The sequence below is a fragment of the Thamnophis elegans genome, chromosome 3, assembly GCF_009769535.1.
Source record: "Thamnophis elegans isolate rThaEle1 chromosome 3, rThaEle1.pri, whole genome shotgun sequence".
Lineage (NCBI taxonomy): Eukaryota > Metazoa > Chordata > Lepidosauria > Squamata > Colubridae > Thamnophis > Thamnophis elegans.
The window spans coordinates 77238250-77259054 of record NC_045543.1 but is presented as its reverse complement, the minus strand read 5'-3'; the positions used below and the strand labels follow the sequence as shown (position 1 = coordinate 77259054).

Below are 20805 nucleotides of genomic sequence, written 5' to 3'. Positions count from 1 at the left end.
AGAGACCATTTAAAGGCTCAGGAACCCTTTGCAGGTGTTATCGCTTAATTAGCTGATTAGAGTGGGACACTTTGAGCCTAGAATACTGCACCTTTTCACAATATTCTAATTTTCTGAGATTGTGGATTTGGGGTTTTCATGAGCTGTAAACCATAATCATCACAATTATGACAAATCACAGCTTGAACTATCTTGCTTTGCATGTAATGAGTCTATCTCATATATTAGTTCCATCTTTTAAGTTGCATTACTGAAATAAATGAACTTTTGCATGATATTCTAATTTTTCGAGTTTCACCTGTATGTTCTTTTTGAAGACCTCCAGAGAGTTTGGAAAAAAAAGATCAAATTGGAGAACAAGAAGGAGTATTTTAATTTTGTGTCACAATATCCCTTGTGTGAAACAATCTGTGCAGTTCCACTTTTGAAGAATTATGGGTTACTTGAATATAATACCTTTTACAAGTCTATAATCCCATTAATCTTATTAAAGTTACTCCTTTTCCTGCAGCCACTTTTAGCATCAGGATTCCTTGATCCGTCTTGTGCTTATTGCAAACTCTAATTTTGCATAATCAGAGGCTGCACTAACTAATTTTAGAGGGGAAGTGTTCAATCAGACTTCATGGTTAGTAGAAAGCAACATGGAAGAATCAGAAGCAATGTAATTTGTACTCTATTTTACTTCCATTTCCACAGTTACAGTAGGTCACCTTATACAATATTAAATTAGAGTCCAAGTCAAAATTATTGAGCTTATCCGGCTAATCCAATATTGTCATTTGGATCTATATCCACATGTAATATAAAACCTTAGCCTTAGAAGCACAATGTTAACGTATTTTTCATAACATTTTATTTCACTATTGTAAGGAGGAAGTTACAAGTTAGAAACAAATTCATTTCTAATTACTGTAGGTATAGTTTATCACTAATCCGTTTAAGATGTTAGGAGAGCGTTACAAACTATAACAATACACTTAAAATGAGATTCTTCAAAATAAATTACAAATGTAATTGCATATAGCCAAACAAGATCCATGCCTAAAATCAAACAAAATAAATTGCAGCCTTGCAATATATTTTATAATTTTGTTCTGTAACATGGCAGCTTTGAGTTTTGAACTCACAGTTCCCTTTAAGGCTTCTATTAGAATTCTTTTGCCTGCGTATTTATTTGAACTGTCCTTAAAAAGTCTGTGCACAATTAACAAACATGAAAGGTAACATGAGAACTACTATACATTTAAGAAATGTATATGGCTGCCCAACTCACACTAGAAATAAAGTAGTAATAAATTTTTAGTATGTAGACAGTAAGGGAGATGACCTTTATGGACATGTACAGGATTAGTCACCTAGGTAATAGGGGCAGGAAGTTTACCTCCATACATCATTGAACTATAAGAAAGAGGAAAAGGTTCAGAACAATCATACTTGAAATATTCTGTTACTATAGCCAATCTGAATACAAGTAGTTTTGACCTTCTTGTGGAGTTGATTTTCTTGTCTGGTTATCTAATGGAAGTGACTTATTAAAAGTTGGAGTCAAAGAGGGAGAAGGAGAAGAATGGAAAGCAAGCAAAGATGGATTTTATCAGTTTTAGGTAGATAAAGAAATGCAATTCCAGGTTAATCCAAGATCACTAAATAACCGATACAGCATAGAAATAGCTTATACAAGAAGTATGGCACAATATGGAATCCATCTACCTAGTACTATAGATACAGAAGAAAATCCAAAGGCACCAAAAAAAAGATGACCAAGATAAGTCATGGGAGGATGCAACTGAAGTCCTTGATTAATTGGTTGAGAACTTTGTACTGTATTACAGAAGCAACATTCCTAGCTACAACTTAGGATAAGTGTTGCCTCACCAGCACCAGCAATACTACTGTAGACAGAAGATTCTTCTACCATTCCAAGATTAACTATTAGTTCCTATAGCAATACATTACTATACATTGTCCTGAAATGAAAGAGAGAGAGAAGTTGAAGCTCTGTTGGTATGCCTTCATTGAATGCTATTTAAAGAATTATCTGGTAGAAAGTGTCAATCTTACAGAGAAACTAATGCTTTTGTACGCTACCAATAAAAAAAAACCAACTTCGTGCACAAGGCAGCTCTTGTGTGCTGTGTTTTGTTTGATCAATCATGACAATTCATGGCTCTGCCATTGTTAACCGTTTGCATTTTTATTCCAATACTGGTTAGACATTATTTTTGTGTATATTGTACTCCCAACTAAGTCTCTCAAGAGGAATACTAATCAATACAATGATTACTTATAAAATCTATTCAAATTAATGGACAGAATTTAAATATGACTGGTGACCAATTTGATCTGAATGCTATTTATACAACTGAGAAGCAATTTATTGCAATAATTACAATATAGTATTCTAATATAGTAGCGTTTGTGTTTTGGCACGTCATGTTATTAAGGGCTTACATGTTTCTTGTGCTGGAAATCTTTGGATGACAAATCTTTTACATTATTCAGACTGAAGCACTGTTCTCACAGCAACTGCTGAATTACACATGGCTTTCTAAAACGTTTTTGAAGAGCAAGTTATCAAACATAAGGTATTTAAACAACCAATTTAATTAATAAACTGGAAAGACTCTGCCTTAGGCTTTGCACAGCACAGAGTTGCTTTTTTTAAAAAGGAAAAAACTAGTATGTTTCAGAAAAGAACAATGGGAATACCCTATACCCACTTGTAACTAAGTCGGGTGTTGATTTTGTTTGCTTTGTGAAAAAACACTGGAGCTTTAGTCTGTCAGTCTTTAAGAAATACAGGAAATGATCTCTCTCAAACCCAGGCATTTCAAAGTACTTACTGTGGTACCGATGTGCCATTTCAAGCATGGCTGGTATTCAGAGATATATTTTTTTTCCTGAGTACAATTTCCTCAGGATAACAAAAGTTCCCATGACTCTATTCAACTTAATTCTTCTGCAAACAAACGGTGATTCACCACAGGCCCAACTCAAGCTCCTACCGACCGTCACCTTCCTGCCCGAAAGCGCTTGTATTGGGAAACAGAAACAACTCTAGGCCCATAAACGTGTCAATTAAGAAACCTCGAACCTGCAAATTAAAACTTTTCTCTCCCTTAACTGGGTAAAACCCAGGAGCGAACGAGAAAAACAGCGCCCCTTCCGCCTGGGAAATATCCAGTCCGCCATCCAGCAAAAAGCATAACCAGAAGGAAAACACCACCCATAACTCAAACGCCTGGAGGGAAAAGCGGCTGGAAGGCAACGATCGATCCTTGAGAGGATAAAACTCCGGCGCAACCCACGCGGATTCCTGTTTATTAACTCTTTCCTGGGATTCGCCATATAATCAGAACAGTGTTTCTTTTAAATTCAGACGACTCCAAGCCGAGGAAAATAAAATACACCCGGTTCTCTCTCCTCGATTCATCCCCCCTGGAGGTTGAACTCTGGGGTCAAACCCACAAAACATCCCGCGACAAACTACCCCGGAGAGGTCATTTCCAAAAACGACGACCACCAAAACAACGGGATTCACGTTTTATGAGCCTTCAACACTCGAGTGTTTGCGCATAGCGACTTCGTGGACCTGACCGAGTTGTACACGCCATACCCCAACACCCCGCCCCCACAGCCCGAGTGTAGTGCTTTGCCACCTTTGGATGTAGTTCGGGAGGACAGTACGGCAGGAAAAAGGGCGCGTCGGGCGCTTCCCAATCAGGCTCTCAAATGAGGTTATGAAGGGCGCTGCGACTCGAGCCCCGCGCGCTCGCCTGCACGTCGGAAAGCGCTTAGAACGCGAGTCTGGAACTCTTCCCCCACCTGGCGCGCCCGCGCGCGCACCCCAACTCCGCCGTTTCGCTCTTCTACGCCTTCAATTAAGAGGCGATTAAAAGGGCGACTTAAAAAGAAAAAAGAAAACGCAGCACACGCCCACATTCCCAACAGGTAAGAGAAGGAGAAAGAAAAAAAGAAAACAATTACCTGGAGTAGGAAATAATTCGTTTGGAAAACCGCCCGGCCCTTGGAAGACGGGAAGTGGAACAGCCCCTGGAGATATTAATCGCGATTTAAGCAGAAACCGCGCCTCTCAATGCCCGTCTGAGGTGCAAGCTGCCCGGGAGAAGGGAGGCAGTCTCTGTTCTGGAGCCTTTCCTGACTCAGCCCATTTCCTGTTTCGAGAGGAGGCAGGAAAATCAACCTAAGAGGCGGCTTTTCTCTCCAGGGCGCGGCCGCTCCGTCGCCGCAAACAGGTAAGCACGCTCCTACCTCTCGCCTCCCACCCTCCCGAAAGGAAAGGACGAGGCACCGGCGGGAAGAGCTTGGGAGGCACCTGCCCGGAGAAGGAAGCGCCAGGTCCTCCTGGCTTGGCTTCGCCTCCGCCACCCAGCCACAGTTGCCACCACTGTTCAGCCAGAAGACACCACGGCCGGCCAAACAATAGAGAAAGAGACGGAGAGAGAGAAGGGAGGGGACTGGCCGGCTCAAAGGACGTGATTAGACGGCGAGGCGGCGCCCTTCGATCCGGACTCCAGAGAAGACGTTGGAGATCCCGGACGACGCAATTCGTGCCCTCAGACCCAACAGAGAGCTTGCTATTCTGAGGGCTAGGCGTCGAAATGGGACTACAAAGCCCAGAGGCTGCAGAGCGCAATTCACACCCTCAGACCCAACAGAGGGTTTGCTACTCCGAGAACGAGGTGTCGAAATGGGACTACAAAACCCAGAGGATGCAGTTATCCGACTACACTGCCAAGTGTGCTAATAATGTAACCGGTCACCCATTCGGAGGTTTGGATCATCCTCGGGCTAGGTCCCTGCAATCAACCTCAAAGCACCGGATCCTATTCGATCCGTTGGCATCGTTTGCACCCCTGGGCCGCTTTCAGCCCTCTTTTTCTCAGTCGAGGTTTCTGGATTGCGGTCCCCAGAAGTGCAGACACGCGTGTCCCTGCACAGGTGCCGCCTAGTTTCACGTAGATTAGGAACAACCGTTACGGAAAAATGTAACCAAGGAGTAGTCCGATTAGCAGCCAGCATTTCACGCTGGCCAATAAGTAAGTTCAGTTCTCCTCCATGGTCCTGACTGGAACAGGAAATACCGGTTCAAAGCAAAACTCTGATGAACGCAAGGAAGTCGAGTCAGGGGTGACACCGGGGCATTCGTCATTGTGTGGTGTGGCTTTCGTTTGGCTTCAGCCCAGTTTGCAGTTGAAACTCCCTTGTGAAGGGATTGAACAAGTTGGAGAGGGACTGGATATTCACTTTCAAGACTGGTTCAGCCTGACAATGGCTATCTTAGGGTGATCAAGTTTGGATTGCAAAGATCCAAGTGACCCCTGAATAGCTAAGGCGGTAAAGAAAAGTGTAACTCTTGGCTGGCATTGCGTGTCTGCCTGCACAATCTCACCAAGAAAGTAAATAATACTTTGTTACCCATTACTTTTGTGATGTTGTCTGTACAGGTAGAACAAGCTGAATAAAATTCCAAGGCATTGAATGAGCCTGGGTAAGTTGTATATTTCATATGTCAGTGCACATACTGGCTGACTTTGCTTTATAAAACACTGTAACTCTGGGAACATACCTAACTTGAAGACCTGGGACAATCTCACACCGTATTTCCATAACCAGATTCTGCCATGATACATCAAGATACAAGCAAATTATATTTTGAGTTAGTATGTTTGAATAGGCTAAGTTATAGAGTGGTCTCTTTCTATTGACAGCCCTTGACTTACCACTGGTGGTTTTACAACTGTTTGGAATTACAATGGCCTCAGAATGGGTGCTTTATACCATGTAAAGTACTTCTGGCCATTGTAAAATGTCACACAAACACCCTCCATGGACATGTGACTGCACTTTGGACTCTTTATCAACTTTAGAAATGACCCATTTTCCTCAAAGGCAACTCTTGGCAACTGGTTCACGTTTCTAACTTGTTGCAACATCCCAGTCACATGGCCATGATTTGTGACTTGCTGGTTTCCAGCAAATTACATTTAGAAAAATGGGTTCACTTGCAGTCTTGCTTATCAACCTTTGTGATTTGTTTAATGACTGCCACAAAAAATGTCAAAAAAGGTCCTGCCATATTGGTGCCTCTACTTAAGACTGCAGTAGCTTACAACCATTTCCAGTTCCACTTGTGGATTATGTATAATTCAAATGAGTTTACATAATACACTATGACAAATGTCCAGTGAAAGTACATGGTATGAACCCCATCATTGTGTACACTTTATGTATCTAATACTAAAATCTGCCAAAGTTGACATTGATTTTTATTAGTTCCAAATTATTCCACACAAAATTATCAGCAAATGTTCAATCCATTTAACTTTGATCTACTTGATGCAGTCACATTCATGAAAATTCAGTTGTGACAATTTGATGTGTTTAGGTGATACAAGATACAATAGTATTCCCTACTGCTTCCCTCTCTTCTTAAATCTGTCAAAAGGCAAGCAACTAATAATGAGCTTGACTAAGCAATCAGTTGTGCAATATTGGACTCTCCTATATTTCTTAGGATTCAACCTGTTTAGTGAAGATTTCTAATTGCTTTGTAGAACTACAATAATGTTCAGACCTCCATCCCTCCTTTTTGAATGTCCCCCAGTTCCATTAATACTGCAAATGATCCTGCACATCTGAGAGATCTTAAATGTCCAGGTCCACAAAGGTCACAAATAGAAACCTTTATGTGTTTGTGTTTCTTTATGGATTTTATGCAAACTTTATCTCCACTTGCTCACCTAGAATATCTGGATGCATTGGGGAACAAAAGAACACTGCAATACTGTTAAGAGAACTATTCTATAATATCAGTCATATCAATTAATCATGGTGCCCTAAGATTTTATTTCCTTCTTCCTTTAAGTTAGTTTCCTTGGGATAGACTTCCTGTCATTGTGCTAGCTCAATGCTCCCATTTGATACAAGAAACTGTACTAAGAGTACAGTTATTGAGTAGCACAATTTATTGAAATTACAGATCAAAAAGATTGATGTCAAATACCAATGATCAAAATCCATTTATATTCTTTTTAATATCAATTTCATTTTTATCTGAATGACTCATTTGTGGTTTTTGGAACCCAGATTCAAGAATAATTGTGAACATTTCACTGATATTGTCAAGAAGATATACCATTATGTACCCAAACATTCATCCCAGTCAGAGGTACAGAACTATAGATTTTTTAAAGTCAATCAGCATTTATGGCCCCTGAGAATGACACTGTTAATGGAGCTTTTGAGTTTTTTCCCATCCATATTTTATTTTCTGCAAATCTTGAGGCTCCTTCCAATTCCCAGAAGCTTCCCTCATGTTATTCATGTTCAGATCTGACAATATTGTTAATAAAAATGCAGAAGTGCTCAATGTCAGAAGGAATATTTAACATGTTTAACATTTGAAAAAAATGCAAAAATCCAGAAGTAGATGAGTTTTAGCATGTTTGTAACAAGTAAATAAGAGATCCTATTTCATTGTTCAACTATGTAGTCTTTACAAGGAATGATAGCAGGAGGAAGAACTTACCTTTTACTGTTGAACTTTGCCTTGTTCAGAGTATTGTAAATATAAGGCAAGCACGAACATGATTCAAATCTACTAAGCAAATGTTTAAAAAGTAAATTTAAGAAGAAATTGAAAGAAAACTTTCAAATATTGATTTAAAAAGGCATCTAATTGAAATAGTTTTGAAGTATTTACTTTTATTAAAATAATTAAATTCTAAAAGAGGGTGTGACCCAAATTCCTCTTGGCTTCTCTTTTCTCCATAACACAAAACCTGTATTAACATGGAAATCATTTGAATGCTGCTACTAATGGAAAAATGACTTTTTATATAGTTTACTACCACTTTTATCTCATTGTTACAGGGCATTGTGATTAAAGGACACTGGAGCTACAGAAACTAGGTCCCAGTTAAAAGAAAAAGTCCACAAAACATGAATCTTCTTTGCCACTTCCAAAGCTTGGAAGCAATTCTCATGAGACAGAAAACAAACCAAGGCTAAGAGACTAATTAGAGAACACCAGATATTGTGAAATTCATATCAGCCCCTATGTAAGTATCAAGAGCTAATCCTCATCATTTCAGTTTTGTCGGAGCTCGGTTTCAAATTTGCATTCATTCTTGGGTTGTATATAACTACAGCAGCCTCCAGTCTGTGAACAGCATTTGTCTTGCAAGCTTCCCTCCATAGTTGGAGAAGGTCCCCAAAAGCTTGCTTATTATACAAGATCCGTGTATGCTTTCCAAACCAAGAACACCTGGATTCTCCTTTGTTTACACCGGTATAGAAAGCCATGTGTTCACAATGTGTCTCTGTGAGAGGAACATATAAACAAGGTTTCAGGAAACCTGGTCGGTGCCTTTTGGTGTTATTTGGTTCTCAGAAAAGTATTGGAGGTCAATCCAAGTTTGGGACTGAAGTTCCCTATGTCTGAGCTAGAGAGTAAGATCTCATACAGTTACAGATTCTCTAAATCTATAATTTAGGGCAATGGATTGAGAATAGCTTTTGAAGCAGCCATGACAATCTTCCAAAATGCTTTGAAAACAATTTTTCAACTGCTTTGCATAGATCTAGTTTCTTCATCCATCTTAAAATCTAATGTTGCATTTAATTAAGGAGGATGTTGCACTTAATCCCACTTTTTCTATGCAATGCACTATTAGTTTAATAATTTACACTCCTTATTTCAAGGATAAACATAAATTCAGGTTTTCTAATTGAATGAAATAGGTAGCCTTAGTATTTCAATTAGTCTATTTCTGATTTAAAAAAATAAATATTCCACTAATTAGATTCACTTTTATAAGAATTATTGGAGTACTTCACACAAAGGCTATTTGAGAATTATTGCAGTAACATTCGGGGGGGAGGCATAATATGATATATTGGACATACCACTTGATTATGTTAATTCCTCTGAATATTGCCATTATTATAAAAGTTATTGATAGTGGTGTGGTGTGTGTGCGTTTGTGTGTGTGTCTGTCTGTCTATATCAAAAGTATCCAGTTTGGCTGGCAACTCTTATGCAAATATCACATTTCTACAATTGGATACAATCTTGCATAAATAATTCACCACTGTTATACTTGCAACACAACAAAAAGAACAAAACATGTAGCATGTAGAATAGATATATATATTTCCATTAGTGCTTAATAAAATAGATTTGAACAATGTTTTGAGAATTTAAATTTGGACAAACGTATTAAAACTAGTATACCATGAGAAAGAAAGAAATTAGTCGAAGTCCAAAGTCTTTGGATTTTTATAGATAAATATCAAGAATTAGGCTCTCCACTAGCATGTGTTAAAGTTGATAAATCCAGTTCAATTGCTAATGCAACTGAAAGTTCCCTTGACAATAGATCATGAAGAGAAATGCTATCATGAGAATAAATCCAATTTTTCCCGGTCCAGTCATAACGCTTTGGCCCACTGTGAAAAATGAAGATATAAGAGAGCTAAAACAAACATTTACAAAATATAATGGAGCATGCATAATTAAAAGCATTGCTTCACATTACCGTATTTTTTGGAGTATAAGACGCACCTTTTTACCCCTCAAAAGGAGGTGAAAATCTGGGTGCATCTTATACTCCGAATGTAGCTCCACCCACCCACTCCGGATGTCGCATTTTCGGGGGGTTCCATGCAGCAGGGATCCTCACTTTCACATGGAGCCTGATTCCCTAAACAGCCCGGGGAATTGCGTTCAAAGCATTTTCAACGAAAACATTTTTGGATGGCAGCAAAAAAGCGAGAGGGCAGTACAGTTGGGTGGGGGTACAGGAGCCAGGCGTGGACACAGGGCAGGCAGATTAGAGGAAGCTGGCCAATTGCTGACTTGCTGGTTTGACTGTTGGCCACCCAGAATGCGCAGGCAGCATAGGAAACTCATGTTGTGGCCGCCTCTGCCTCCTGCCTACGTGCCTCAAGGAGGTTGAGCAGCAGCAGCGAGATGCTTCCCTGCACAGGACAGCCAAGAGAGAGAAGAGGTGGAGCTGCCAGACTCAAGAAAGATGTTCGGGCACAATTTGGGGGTGGCAGGTAGGGCAGGGGATGGGATGGGGTACGCATCTTATTCGAGTCTGGCAGCTCCACCACTTCTCTCTCTCAGCCGCTCTGTGCAGGGAAACATCTTGCACAGTAAAGAAAAACTTCTCATGAAGTTTTTCTTTACTGTGCAAGGTTTTCCCTGCAAAGACCAGCCGAGTGATGCAACAGAGCTGCCAGACTCTATTAAGATGCGCATTTCGTGATGGGGCACAATTTGAGGGTGGCAGGTGCGGCAGGGGATCCTTGCCAGTGGCGAAGAAGTGCCTACAGTGCTGCTGGAGTCTCCCCTCCCCTTGTTCGTTGGGGTGGAGGTGGTAAAACTTTGCCGGGCGTGCTTCCTCTCCTTTCCTGTCGGCTGTTATCCGGGAGAGGGGGCGCAAAACCGTGGTTGCTGGCAGCGACATTTAAGGGCTGCCCACCTGCCACCCCCAAATTGTGCCCCACTGCGAAATGCACATTTTAATAGAGCCACGACGCAGGTTTCCTTTGCTGCCTGCGCACTCCGGGTAGCCAGCAGCCGAGCCAGCAAGCTGGCAATTGGCCGACTGTCTCTAATCTGCCTGCCCTGTGTCCACGCCTGGCTCTTGCACCCAATTGCGCTGCCCTCTCGCCTTTCTCCCTGCCTCCCCCAGCCGACAGTGCTGGCCAGAAGAAATCAGGCAGCAAGTCTGTAGAGGAGGAGGAGGAGGGTGTGTGGCTCGGCAGTGTGGACCGGGGAACTGGGAAGGAAAGCTTTTTCAGCTGGCAGTGCATGCTGGAACCACCTGCTACCTGAAACAAGATGCATTTGTTTGGTCTCTGGACCAATGTTCCCTCTAAGCTGCGTGGCCGCGCATGTCACAAACAAACGCCATGCAGCAGTTTCCAACTGCCGCGCAGGCGGGACAAGAGGGAGAACATCAAAGAAATGGTGGAATGAAAGGAAGGAGGGACAGAAGGAAAGGGAAAGGAAGGACAAAAGGGAAAACAAGTTTTATTTCAGTTAAACCATGAAATAGAAGCGTTAAATGTGTCCCACTGCCAGTTGCCCGTAGCAAGTTGTCTGGTTCCCGCCTTGTAAGTCCGGGCCTTCCACCTACCACCACCACCCGCCCCTGCCCTCCCCAGCGCCTCCCTCTGGGTCAACGGCCAAGCGCTTAAGTGATGTGCTAAACAGGGAAATTTGGTTAGAAGATGGCATCGAATTCTAGAATCTGGACAATCTTAGAAATGCAATACTATTTATTTAGAAATTTCAGAATGATACCTAATAAATGAATTGTGCATTATGGTGTTTTAGTTCAAGTACAAAATTTTCAAATCATTATAACCTATAAACTAAACTCACCTGATTGGAGAAGAGAGCCATATCTGTTTATTTGGTGTCTGTTTATTGATTACGTAAGTTCCCATGTTTCTACCCAGTTTCACTGTTAGTACTCCATTCTTTAAAATAAAAAGTAAATAAAAAAGACCTTTCAATTAACATTATTGTGCAAGAGATTGTTCAAATATTAAGTAGAGGCTACTTTTATTATAGTTAAATGAGTACATTTCAACCAAATTAAACTATTTGCTTCATTTAATTCCCTCTTTGCTTTTGTTATGATGTTCTCTTATCAATTAACTTCCGGGAATTTTAGAAAAATATAAACTGGTTCTAAATCACACATACTGTAAATGCACTGACATCTGCCCAATTGCAAACCATAAAATGGCATCTCACTTGTTACATTTTTCCCCATCTATGCCACCTTCTGGTTTCACAACACAACACAGTCCATTCACTAAAAAATCATGATCAGACTACAAGAGAAAAATAAGTGCCTCCAGATGACAGCCTCCTATTTTTAAAGTCCACAGTGCAATTATTTTTTTCCTTTCACTGCTAACAGCTTTTCTGCAGTTAGAAAAAAATGTAAGGGGGGGGGGATAAGCAACTGTTGCAGAAGGAAAACAATATTGTCTGAACCCTGCCTCCGCACCCCCAATAATGTGTTTGAGACTTTAATCTGGTAGTACCTAGGCAATATGACAGGGAAAGAGAGAAGAAATGTGCACACACCCATGTACATACATTAGTGTTACATCTCTTATTGATCACACTTTCTCAAAAACATTAATCCAGAACCATAGCTGAAGTGGGAGAAAATGCAAATTCTGAACTGTGGAAGGGCAAATATTTCCACAGGCAAATTCTTTGATATATAGAATCATGAAGATCATGTAGGAGGAACTATATGAAGCAACAGTTTGAATTCAACTTCAATGCTAAAGGCATCTTAAGGAAACAAAATTAAGGAATGACAGAGTCTACCTACATATGATTGTGCCTACGGCTTCCAAATGATACAGCAACTTTGAAGGATGTGCATTTGTTCACTTATGCAGGCCTTTTCAATTCAACTCAGGCATTGGGCTTCAATTTGCTTGATTCCAAGTAAGCATGGCTTTTAGAAATACACTGGTCTGTGATATACCTGAGGGCTCCATGAAGAAGGCCGAACAGTGATTTTACTGCTCTTGAGGAACACTGCCTCTGATAGTAACTTTAGAATTCTGGAACTATAGGAGAATCTCCAATATTTTCAGCCATAATTAATAACATATAAAGTGTTTTTAAATGTTCTATCTATAAACAAGTTAAAATTACAAAAAAAAATATCATAAAAAGCAACAATAGCATTATACCATATAGGAGACATCATAATCTTTGGAAATAAAGGGCTTGTCTGCCAAATCCTCAAAGAAATCTGTTAAGGATTCCAGTGTTTCTTCAGCAAGTTTTTCATACTTGGTTTCATCGAATGAGCTGTAAAAGTCATGTGAATAAAGATTCACTCAAATTTACTTGCTGAAAACAAGAGGGAGAGATTACAAACATTCAGAGGAAAAAAATTCAGACTACTTGAAGGTATTTGTTATTAGCTAATGTTGGAAGCATTTCATAGATTGTATTAATTCAGATGGGGGGGGGAGTTTATTATAGACCATGAAGAGAGAAATCAGCTGAGATTTAATTCTAGACAGGCCATTAAGTCATTTCTATTCATTTAATTTAAACACCCATATGATATAAGAATTCTTAGCCTATTACTTCTCAAAAAACATTTGGATATGATACAAATATAGCATATCAGATAGTAGCAATTACTCCTCTATGAGACAAACCACTGAAACAACAAATGGAACTTTGGATATATTGCCAAATTCCTTTTCTATCAGGAATGGAAAGTATCCTTAGCCTGGTTGTTCTTTCACTATCCTGCAGGAGGAACAATTAATTTTCTTTCCTAGATCATAAGGGAATAATTTCAATAAAGAACTGTTTGCTAACTAGTTAAGAGATTATGTTCAGTATTACTAAAACAGAATCACCATTTGGAAGGATATCTGTCAAAAATGTTCTGGATGAGACTTGTAAATTAAGCTTGCCTTGTCTAATGTAAGAATAAAATAAGGACAAGTTGCTCAAAATTTATTTGTATCCCAGCTTTATTATTTTTACAAGTAACTCAAAGCAGTTAACATATTAGCTCCTCCTTCTATTTTCTCCACAACAATCCTGTGAGGTGGATTGGGCTGATAAGAGAGTGACTGGCCCAAAGTGAGCCAATCGGCTTTCATGCCTAAAGTGGGACTAGAATTCATAATCTCCTGGTTGGGAGCCTGGTGCATTAACTACTAGATCTAACTGGCTCAATGAATCAGTAATGCTGCTAAACTAGTGATATTCCTGATGTTTCAATGCAACACTGTATACAATTAAGGCAACAGTTAAGGATACCTCCAGCACCTGTAGGTAAACAATAACAGACTTGCCCTGAGCAGAAGAGAGAAAAGAAAGGCTAACATTTAGCAAGGAACTCCTATAGTTACCTTTAGACCAGAGTACAGGACTAAAGAAATATTGGAAGATGCTCTCCTCTGCCATCTAGAGGTTACAAAAAAGTTCTGCCTGGTCTTGCCTGTCAGATAAATGTTAGATGCAGCTCAGCTAAAAATATCAATGCAGTTTACTACACTAAATTAGTGAGGACATGTGCTTTCAGTTAAGGATTCCTTAACTCCAACAATCCCCAGCTTCTGCTGCCTCAATATGGAAAGGGTTTTTTTGGGGACAGATGAAAAAGGTCGTCAGGCAGTTATACCAACAGTGTATTCTTCCAGGAGGGTCACCCAAGGTGTAAAGGTCATCATATCACTCCTGTACTTTATCAAGTAAACCACAAGGACAGAGAAAATATGAAGGGTCCTTGGTGCTCTCTTAGCTTGGTTGTTTTCTTGCAGAAGTTTCATTACCCAAACAAGATAACATCTTCAATGCTTTATCTAACAGAACAGATGAAGTGAATGCTGGATGATAGGCCCATCAGGTCAGATGGGGCTCAACATGCTATGGGTCTTCCAGAGAAGAAACAATATTTATGACATATGCTGATTACATTCTATGAAATGTCTATTGACTGATGTTTTCATGCAGAGAAAATCCAAAACTATAAAGGCAGAAATGCAGTGGAACACAAAGGGTGGTAAGAAGTACTAATATGGAAAAGCTCAACACAACGAAAAATGAAACGAACTCACTACCGACTGACATCTTAGGTATCAATGAATTGAAACAGAGTGAAACTGGTCACTTTCAGTCAGAAAACCATACTGTTTACTTCTCAGAACATGAAAAATCAAAAGAACTCTGTTATTTTCATATAGTCAGGAAGGTTATAGCAAAAACAGTATTTTGGTACCAGGCAGTTAATGATCAAATAACATCAGTTAGATTTTGCAGACAAACCCTTTAATGGTCTATGATAGTTATCCAGATCTGTGATTCTGGTATTGAGGAAAAAGAGGAATGAATTTTATGGTCAAGTTCAATCAGAAATCAAGAGAAGCTGCAAGCAAGATGTGCTGTTTTTGATTGGGAACTGGAAAGACAATGTTACAAATATTAAGGAGGAAAACATAACTGAACTACATAAGTAGGAAACAAAAATGAAACAGGAAAATGAATGGTCAGTTTCTGTCAATCCAATTTCTTCATTGCTAACACTATCCTTATCATCAGCTGGAGCAACAGAGAAACCAAATTGACCATATTATTGATGTAAGGAAATTGAAGAACTCACTTAAAACAGTAAAGACATGGTGAGGGGCTGATTGTGGAACAGATCTCAAACTGCTAGTGTGCAACCTCCAAGACAGGTTAAAGTGGAAAAATAAAACCAGTTTCCACTATATAATCTTGACAATATACTTAACATGTAAAGGGAAACTACAAAATCCTGAGCCTCATTTACAGGGAGCCCCAGGAACTGCGGAATTAAACCAAAGGAACTGTTTAAGATGAATGTGAAAATATATTGCCAAAGACTAAAAACAGAAGAAACCAACTGGATGAGAAGAGAGATGGTAAAAATTGCCTGTAAGATAACCCAAAGCTAAGAAAGATAAAAGAACCAAGCAAAGAATTCCACAGAGCTCTTAGAAGAGACAAGGAGAAGCATTACCACAGCATTGCCAAAATAGAAACAAGACACAGGAAAACAACATTTTTAAAAAGATTTCCAAACTCAAAAGGATATTCCAACCTCAAACCTAGTATGCCGAAGGATGTAAAGAAACAGCAACTTATTCAAAGCAGATTAAACAAAGATGGGAGTATACTGAAGTACTGCGTAATAAGTTATGTATTCATGTTTGTGAGAACTGCTAGTACTGGAAGTGAAATCGGCATTCCAGTCATTACCAAGACAGAATAGAGATTTCACAGATTGTGCAAACTATTACACAACATCCTTTAATTTCACATCCAAGTAAAATAATACTTAGGGCCATCCAAAACAGATTACAGCCTTAGGCACAATACTACAAGTTCAAACTGGTTTTAAAAAAGCCAAGGAATAAGTGACATTATTGCATCTGTATGCTGGATAATTGAAAAAAATTAAAGAATGCCAAAAAAAGGTCAATATGCACTTTATTGGATATAGAATGGTCTTGAATTATGCTGAACATGTCAAGCCAGGGAACGTCCATAGGAAAATGGAAGTCCCAGAATCTCTCACATGCAAAATGTATTTGCATGACAGAAAGCCAATTCTGAACAACACAACAACAGACTGGTTCTAAGTGGATAAAGGAGTGAGATAAGGTTGTATATTCTCCTTATTTATTCAATGTATAGCCTGAAAATATTTGAGGCATGCTGTATTGGTAGAAGATGAACATGGCTTAAAATTGGACAAAATATTAATAACTGCTGATATACTGATGACTCTACTTTGAAAGCTATACATGATTTGAAAGTTGTAGTAATTAAAGTCAAAAAACAGGAAAATTGAATTAAGAGCAAATATAATGATTAAACCATGATCATTGGTACAGTAAAAAGCCTTTGAAATGATAAGACACTGAAATGCTAAATAGGTTTTTTGTTTTTTTTTAGAATTGACCATCAATAGTGAACAAGCAGCAGTCAACAAAGATCCCATAGTATCACTTGGTAGGATAGCAACAATATGCTGAAAAATATATTTGGATGCTAAAATGTGTCCATACCTACAAAAATTAGAATGATGAAGACAGTAGTTTTCTCTGTGACATTCTATGAATGTGAAAGTTTCATTTTATAGAAGCAAATTAGGAAGAGTATCGGCATGCTGGTGAAGATTCTTTCAAATAGTATGAATAGTCAGAAAAACAAACAGTAGACGAGAGAACCCATCAATCCAGAGTTCTCACTTGAGGCACATGTGACAAGGCTCAACTATCATATTTTAGATACATAATATGAAGATCCATCTCCCTTGAGAAGTTCATGATGCTAGGGGGAAAAAGAGTGGACTATCAGTAGCAAGTTGGCGGAACTGAATTACAACAGTCACTAATTCTTTACTGACAGACTTAAAACAAAGTTTGTCTATGTGGTTGCTAAGAGTCGACACCTACTTGATGAAACTTAATCACAATGGGCACTAGCTTTGGTTAATGCTAAGTCTGAGTGCCAGATATCAAGTTCTCTCTTGCTCACTAATTTAGCCTTTGGGGGAAAAAACATCACAATACATTATCAATTGTGCATACAACATACCTTTTGTCTATGAGAGTTCCTGTTCTTCTTTCAAATATAAATTGAATACTCTTGATTCTGTTTATCAGAACATGGTCTAAAAAGTGCACATGGACATCCTGTAAAAGAAAGTTTCAACTTAAACAAGCTTTTACCAAAATAGTGACCTATAGATGAGTTGGGAATATAATTTAATTATTTTGTGAATTGAGTTAATGTTTTAAATTGTTTTATAATTTTAGAATTGTAAGCCACCTAGAATCACTTGGTTGTAGAAATTGAATGAACAAATGAATAAATGTTCTAGAATTCTCAGGTAGCATGGCTGAAAAGAATTCTGTTAATTATATTTTGAGACATTTAGAGGAAAACTTCTTTAAAGAGGGCTAGAAGTAAATGCAATTGTGCATACAACATACCTTTTGTATGTTGCCATGACATACAACTGAGGTCTATAAATGAGCACAACTCTATTTCATGCCACAGGAGAAACTTTCAAATATAAGTGTATTTAAACACTATCTATGTGGTTCTTGGTACACTCTGACTTTGGTTGTTTTCTTGCAGACATTTCATTACCAACTATTTAACATTATTGTGCTGGAAAAGATTCACTTAAAAGCCATAATGATTTATTTAGTGATAGTTGAAAAAATTGTCATAAAATCAAGCTTAATCACCTGACAATTGGATTTACAATCCCTACAATTTATAAACAAAATCGTGGCCATAAGTCAAGGACTATCTATAATAATACTGATTACAACCCATGGAATTGATTCAATCTCACAACTATTTTTCCAGTTTCTTATCAAAATCCAAATAGAATTTAGATCAAGCTAAATTAGAACAAGTCCCAAATCCAGTAAAGAGGGACAGAGAACTGAGCAGTGGAGAAGCAGCAGATGGATTATCAAGTCCATCCTTTCCTTCTACCCACAAGGCCTTCTGATTCTTTACACAGAAAAGGAGAGGAATAAACACAGACGTTTACAGAGGTCTTTGAAGCTGAAGCTTAGGAGATATCATCCTTCCCTGAGTTACTATTGTTTGTGGGAGTTACTATTGTTTGTGGGAAACTTAGTTCTAAACTTAGTTTAGAGTACAAAGTAATGATAGCAGAATAAAGGCACTGACATACTGAAAAACTGTAATTGTTAATACATATAAAGCTTTTTCTAATACCATAAATACCCAGAATCATTTTACAGATACTATCTCTGTGCTCATATAAGATATTAAAGGGTTTGCAGCCTTTATTCCTGAGAAATAATGTGACTTGGAGAAGGGCAGAGAGATCACTCTGCTTTGCCCACCAACTAAAACACTCGTGTTATTGAAATGCTCTATATCATTTAACTATTGTTTCTTTTATATAGCTCTAAATATATTCAGATTGAGATACAAACTGGGAAACTGATATAAATTCCTAAGAATGAAAAAGCAAAGGTACAACCCCTCAGCCAATATAAAAGCAAACTAATCTTATGGGTATGTATTCAGTAGTAAGTCTCATTCTATGCAATGACATTTGGGTTTTAAGCACAAGTTAGAGGACTCAATAAAGTATGCTTGTTCCCCCCCCCCCTAATGCAAACTATGATTAAGTGCAAGCAATAAAAATGCCTACCTTGCACAGAAAACAAAAGCATTTCTTGAAGGCTGTGGAGTCTGTTGCATTCACACATCATTCAAAACCTCCCTCTGGATTGGTAAAATACTACTACAGAATGCAAGTAATAGGTACATCTCTAGTATCTCAGGTAGCCACACCACCCCTCACCTGTTTCAACTTCCCATCTGGGGATAATTCAAAAGCCTTTAGAAAGGCATCAAATCTGGCTTCCAAGACCTTTAACAACCCTTCACCCCCCACACCCCCAATCTATGCATTGCCTGGAGGAAGGTTGTGAACAATTATATGGCGTTTTCTTTTTACTAAGTCAGACTATCAATGGCCGCTCTACCAGTTTACAGATAACCAGCTCTTAAGTCATGGCTGTCTATCCTTGGCACACCATCATACCTACAGTCCCTGCCCTACTGTCCCCATTTATTCGTACCCATTTCATTCATATCCATGTTCATTCTTACACCTATTACCTTGTAAACGATTGACAACTCGAACAAATAAATAAAATAAATAAAACGTTAACAACTGTGGGCTTCAACTCCCAGAATCCCCCATCCCAGCCATGCCGGGAGTTGAAGTCCACAACTCTTAAGAGCTGCCGAGGTTGGACAGCCCTAGATAAAGGACGGCAAGGCTCTGCGGCTGCCCTTCCGAGGCCCTGCCTTGGGCGGATCAGGGGCGATTCCTTCCCGACGGAGGCGACGCCTTCTTCATCGAGAATGGCGGGAAATAAAAGTTCAAATCCAAGATCTGCTCTCTCCTTGCCCCCCACCCCTACCCCAAAAAGACAAGTCCTGGTGGCCCCCCTTCCTTCCTAGCAAGCCAAGCACGCTCACCGGCTGGCTGAAAAAGAAGGAAGAAGAGGCCGCCGCCGGAGTCTCTTTCCACCGGCTCGCGCCGTTGCTTAGACGGCGGGCCCCAAGCAACAGCCCCGCGGAGAAGACGCAAACTCTCCCCCGACTCCACATGTTGCCAGGCCGCCGCTCGGGAACAGGCCCGCCTGTGGCCGCCGCGGCCCCTTTCGCGAACCACAGAGAACGGCGGCTGTGGAAGCTGCCGAAGGCCCGCGGCTGCCCTCTGGCGGTGCCTGAGAAAGACCCAGGAGAAGGATCCGAGGTGCTTTTCCAAGTGAGATTTAAAAAAAGAAAACGTTTTGGATTTTTTTAAAACATTAACTAACAAACTAATTAGATAAGAAAGAGAAGGAAGTAAAGAAAGAACAAAGCAAAAGTGTAGAAAAAAGATGTAAGAAATTGTTCTGATTTTATTTATTTACTTGTACCCCACCTTTATTATTTTTACAAATAAGACATCAAACATGTCTAACACATTCCTCCCATTTTCCCTTCAACAACAACCTTGTGAGGTGGGTTGGGTTAAGAGATGTGACTGGCCCAAAGTCATCTACCTGGCTTTCACGACTAAGGTGGGAATAGAATTCATCAACTCTAGTTTTCTTAACGACTAGATTAACCTGCTCTTTTATAAGAGTTGTAAGTCTAAGTTTTAATTTACATCATAGCTAAGGTTTACAACATTGCTTTCATTTTTTTATATTAACTATTTTTTCTAATCGTCAAAATCATAAATTATCCCATTTCTTTATGTCTCAGACACAAAATTCAAATCAGCATTAAAATGAATCTTTTCTCTATTCAAAGCTGTCAATTTTGCCATTTCAGCAAGTTCCAATATTTTTACTATCCACTGTGGATCATGTCAAATTTTCCACCATTGTACATCTAAAAGTATCACTGCTCTTATCATATTTATTTAAAAAGGTTCCATTAGGGTCATTTCCCCCCTCCCCCAGCTTTTTATCAGTAAGTTCTGAAAGAAACATCTCTGGCTTCACTTGTATATAAAGCTTTAAAATCTTCTAAATTAATATATTTGAATCCATTTTTAGCTTTTCTGCATGTCCACCATCATGATAAAAAGTCCGCTCCTGTTGTCTTTTAACATATATATGTTTATACATTTTAAACAGTTTTTTCTGGTGAACAATATCATTGATACATCA

The 20805-nt window shown here is 39.1% G+C and overlaps 2 protein-coding genes across 4 annotated transcripts in view; both read right to left on the bottom strand.

Annotated features, from left to right (window-relative positions):
• The window catches only part of TJP2 (tight junction protein 2), a 77001-nt gene extending 72634 nt beyond the window's left edge, over nt 1-4367 (bottom strand). The window contains exons 1-2 of one of the 3 annotated variants that reach the window (XM_032214754.1): nt 4276-4367; nt 3991-4178 (exon numbers count right to left, since the gene is read on the bottom strand). The gene's annotated coding sequence lies outside the window, so the exon portion shown is untranslated. Of the gene's footprint in view, nt 1-2846; nt 3256-3990; nt 4179-4275 lie in introns of those variants that run through there. The other 2 variants (XM_032214757.1, XM_032214755.1) reach the window with 2 other exon arrangements.
• A 4790-nt stretch (nt 4368-9157) lies between these two features.
• On the bottom strand, nt 9158-19826 carry FXN (frataxin). The gene is made up of 5 exons (XM_032214758.1): nt 19619-19826; nt 17171-17268; nt 12769-12889; nt 11426-11523; nt 9158-9477 (listed from the first exon to the last, which is right to left on the bottom strand). The coding sequence occupies exons 1-5, from the start codon at nt 19748-19750 to the stop codon at nt 9321-9323; spliced, it is 606 nt and encodes a 201-aa protein (XP_032070649.1). The 5' UTR covers nt 19751-19826; the 3' UTR covers nt 9158-9320.
• Between the last annotated feature and the right edge of the window lie 979 nt (nt 19827-20805).

What these genes read in the sequence shown, in the direction of transcription:
- FXN (XM_032214758.1), bottom strand. Translation starts at nt 19,750, where the DNA reads ATGTGGAGTCGGGGGAGAGTTTGCGTCTTCTCCGCGGGGCTGTTGCTT. An exon ending in CCTTCTTTTTCAGCCAGCCG is followed by an intron (nt 17,269 to 19,618) that starts GTGAGCGTGCTT and finishes TTTCTTTTACAG; the next exon opens with GATGTCCATGTGCACTTTTT. An exon ending in GGAACTCTCATAGACAAAAG is followed by an intron (nt 12,890 to 17,170) that starts GTATGTTGTATG and finishes TGACTTTTACAG; the next exon opens with CTCATTCGATGAAACCAAGT.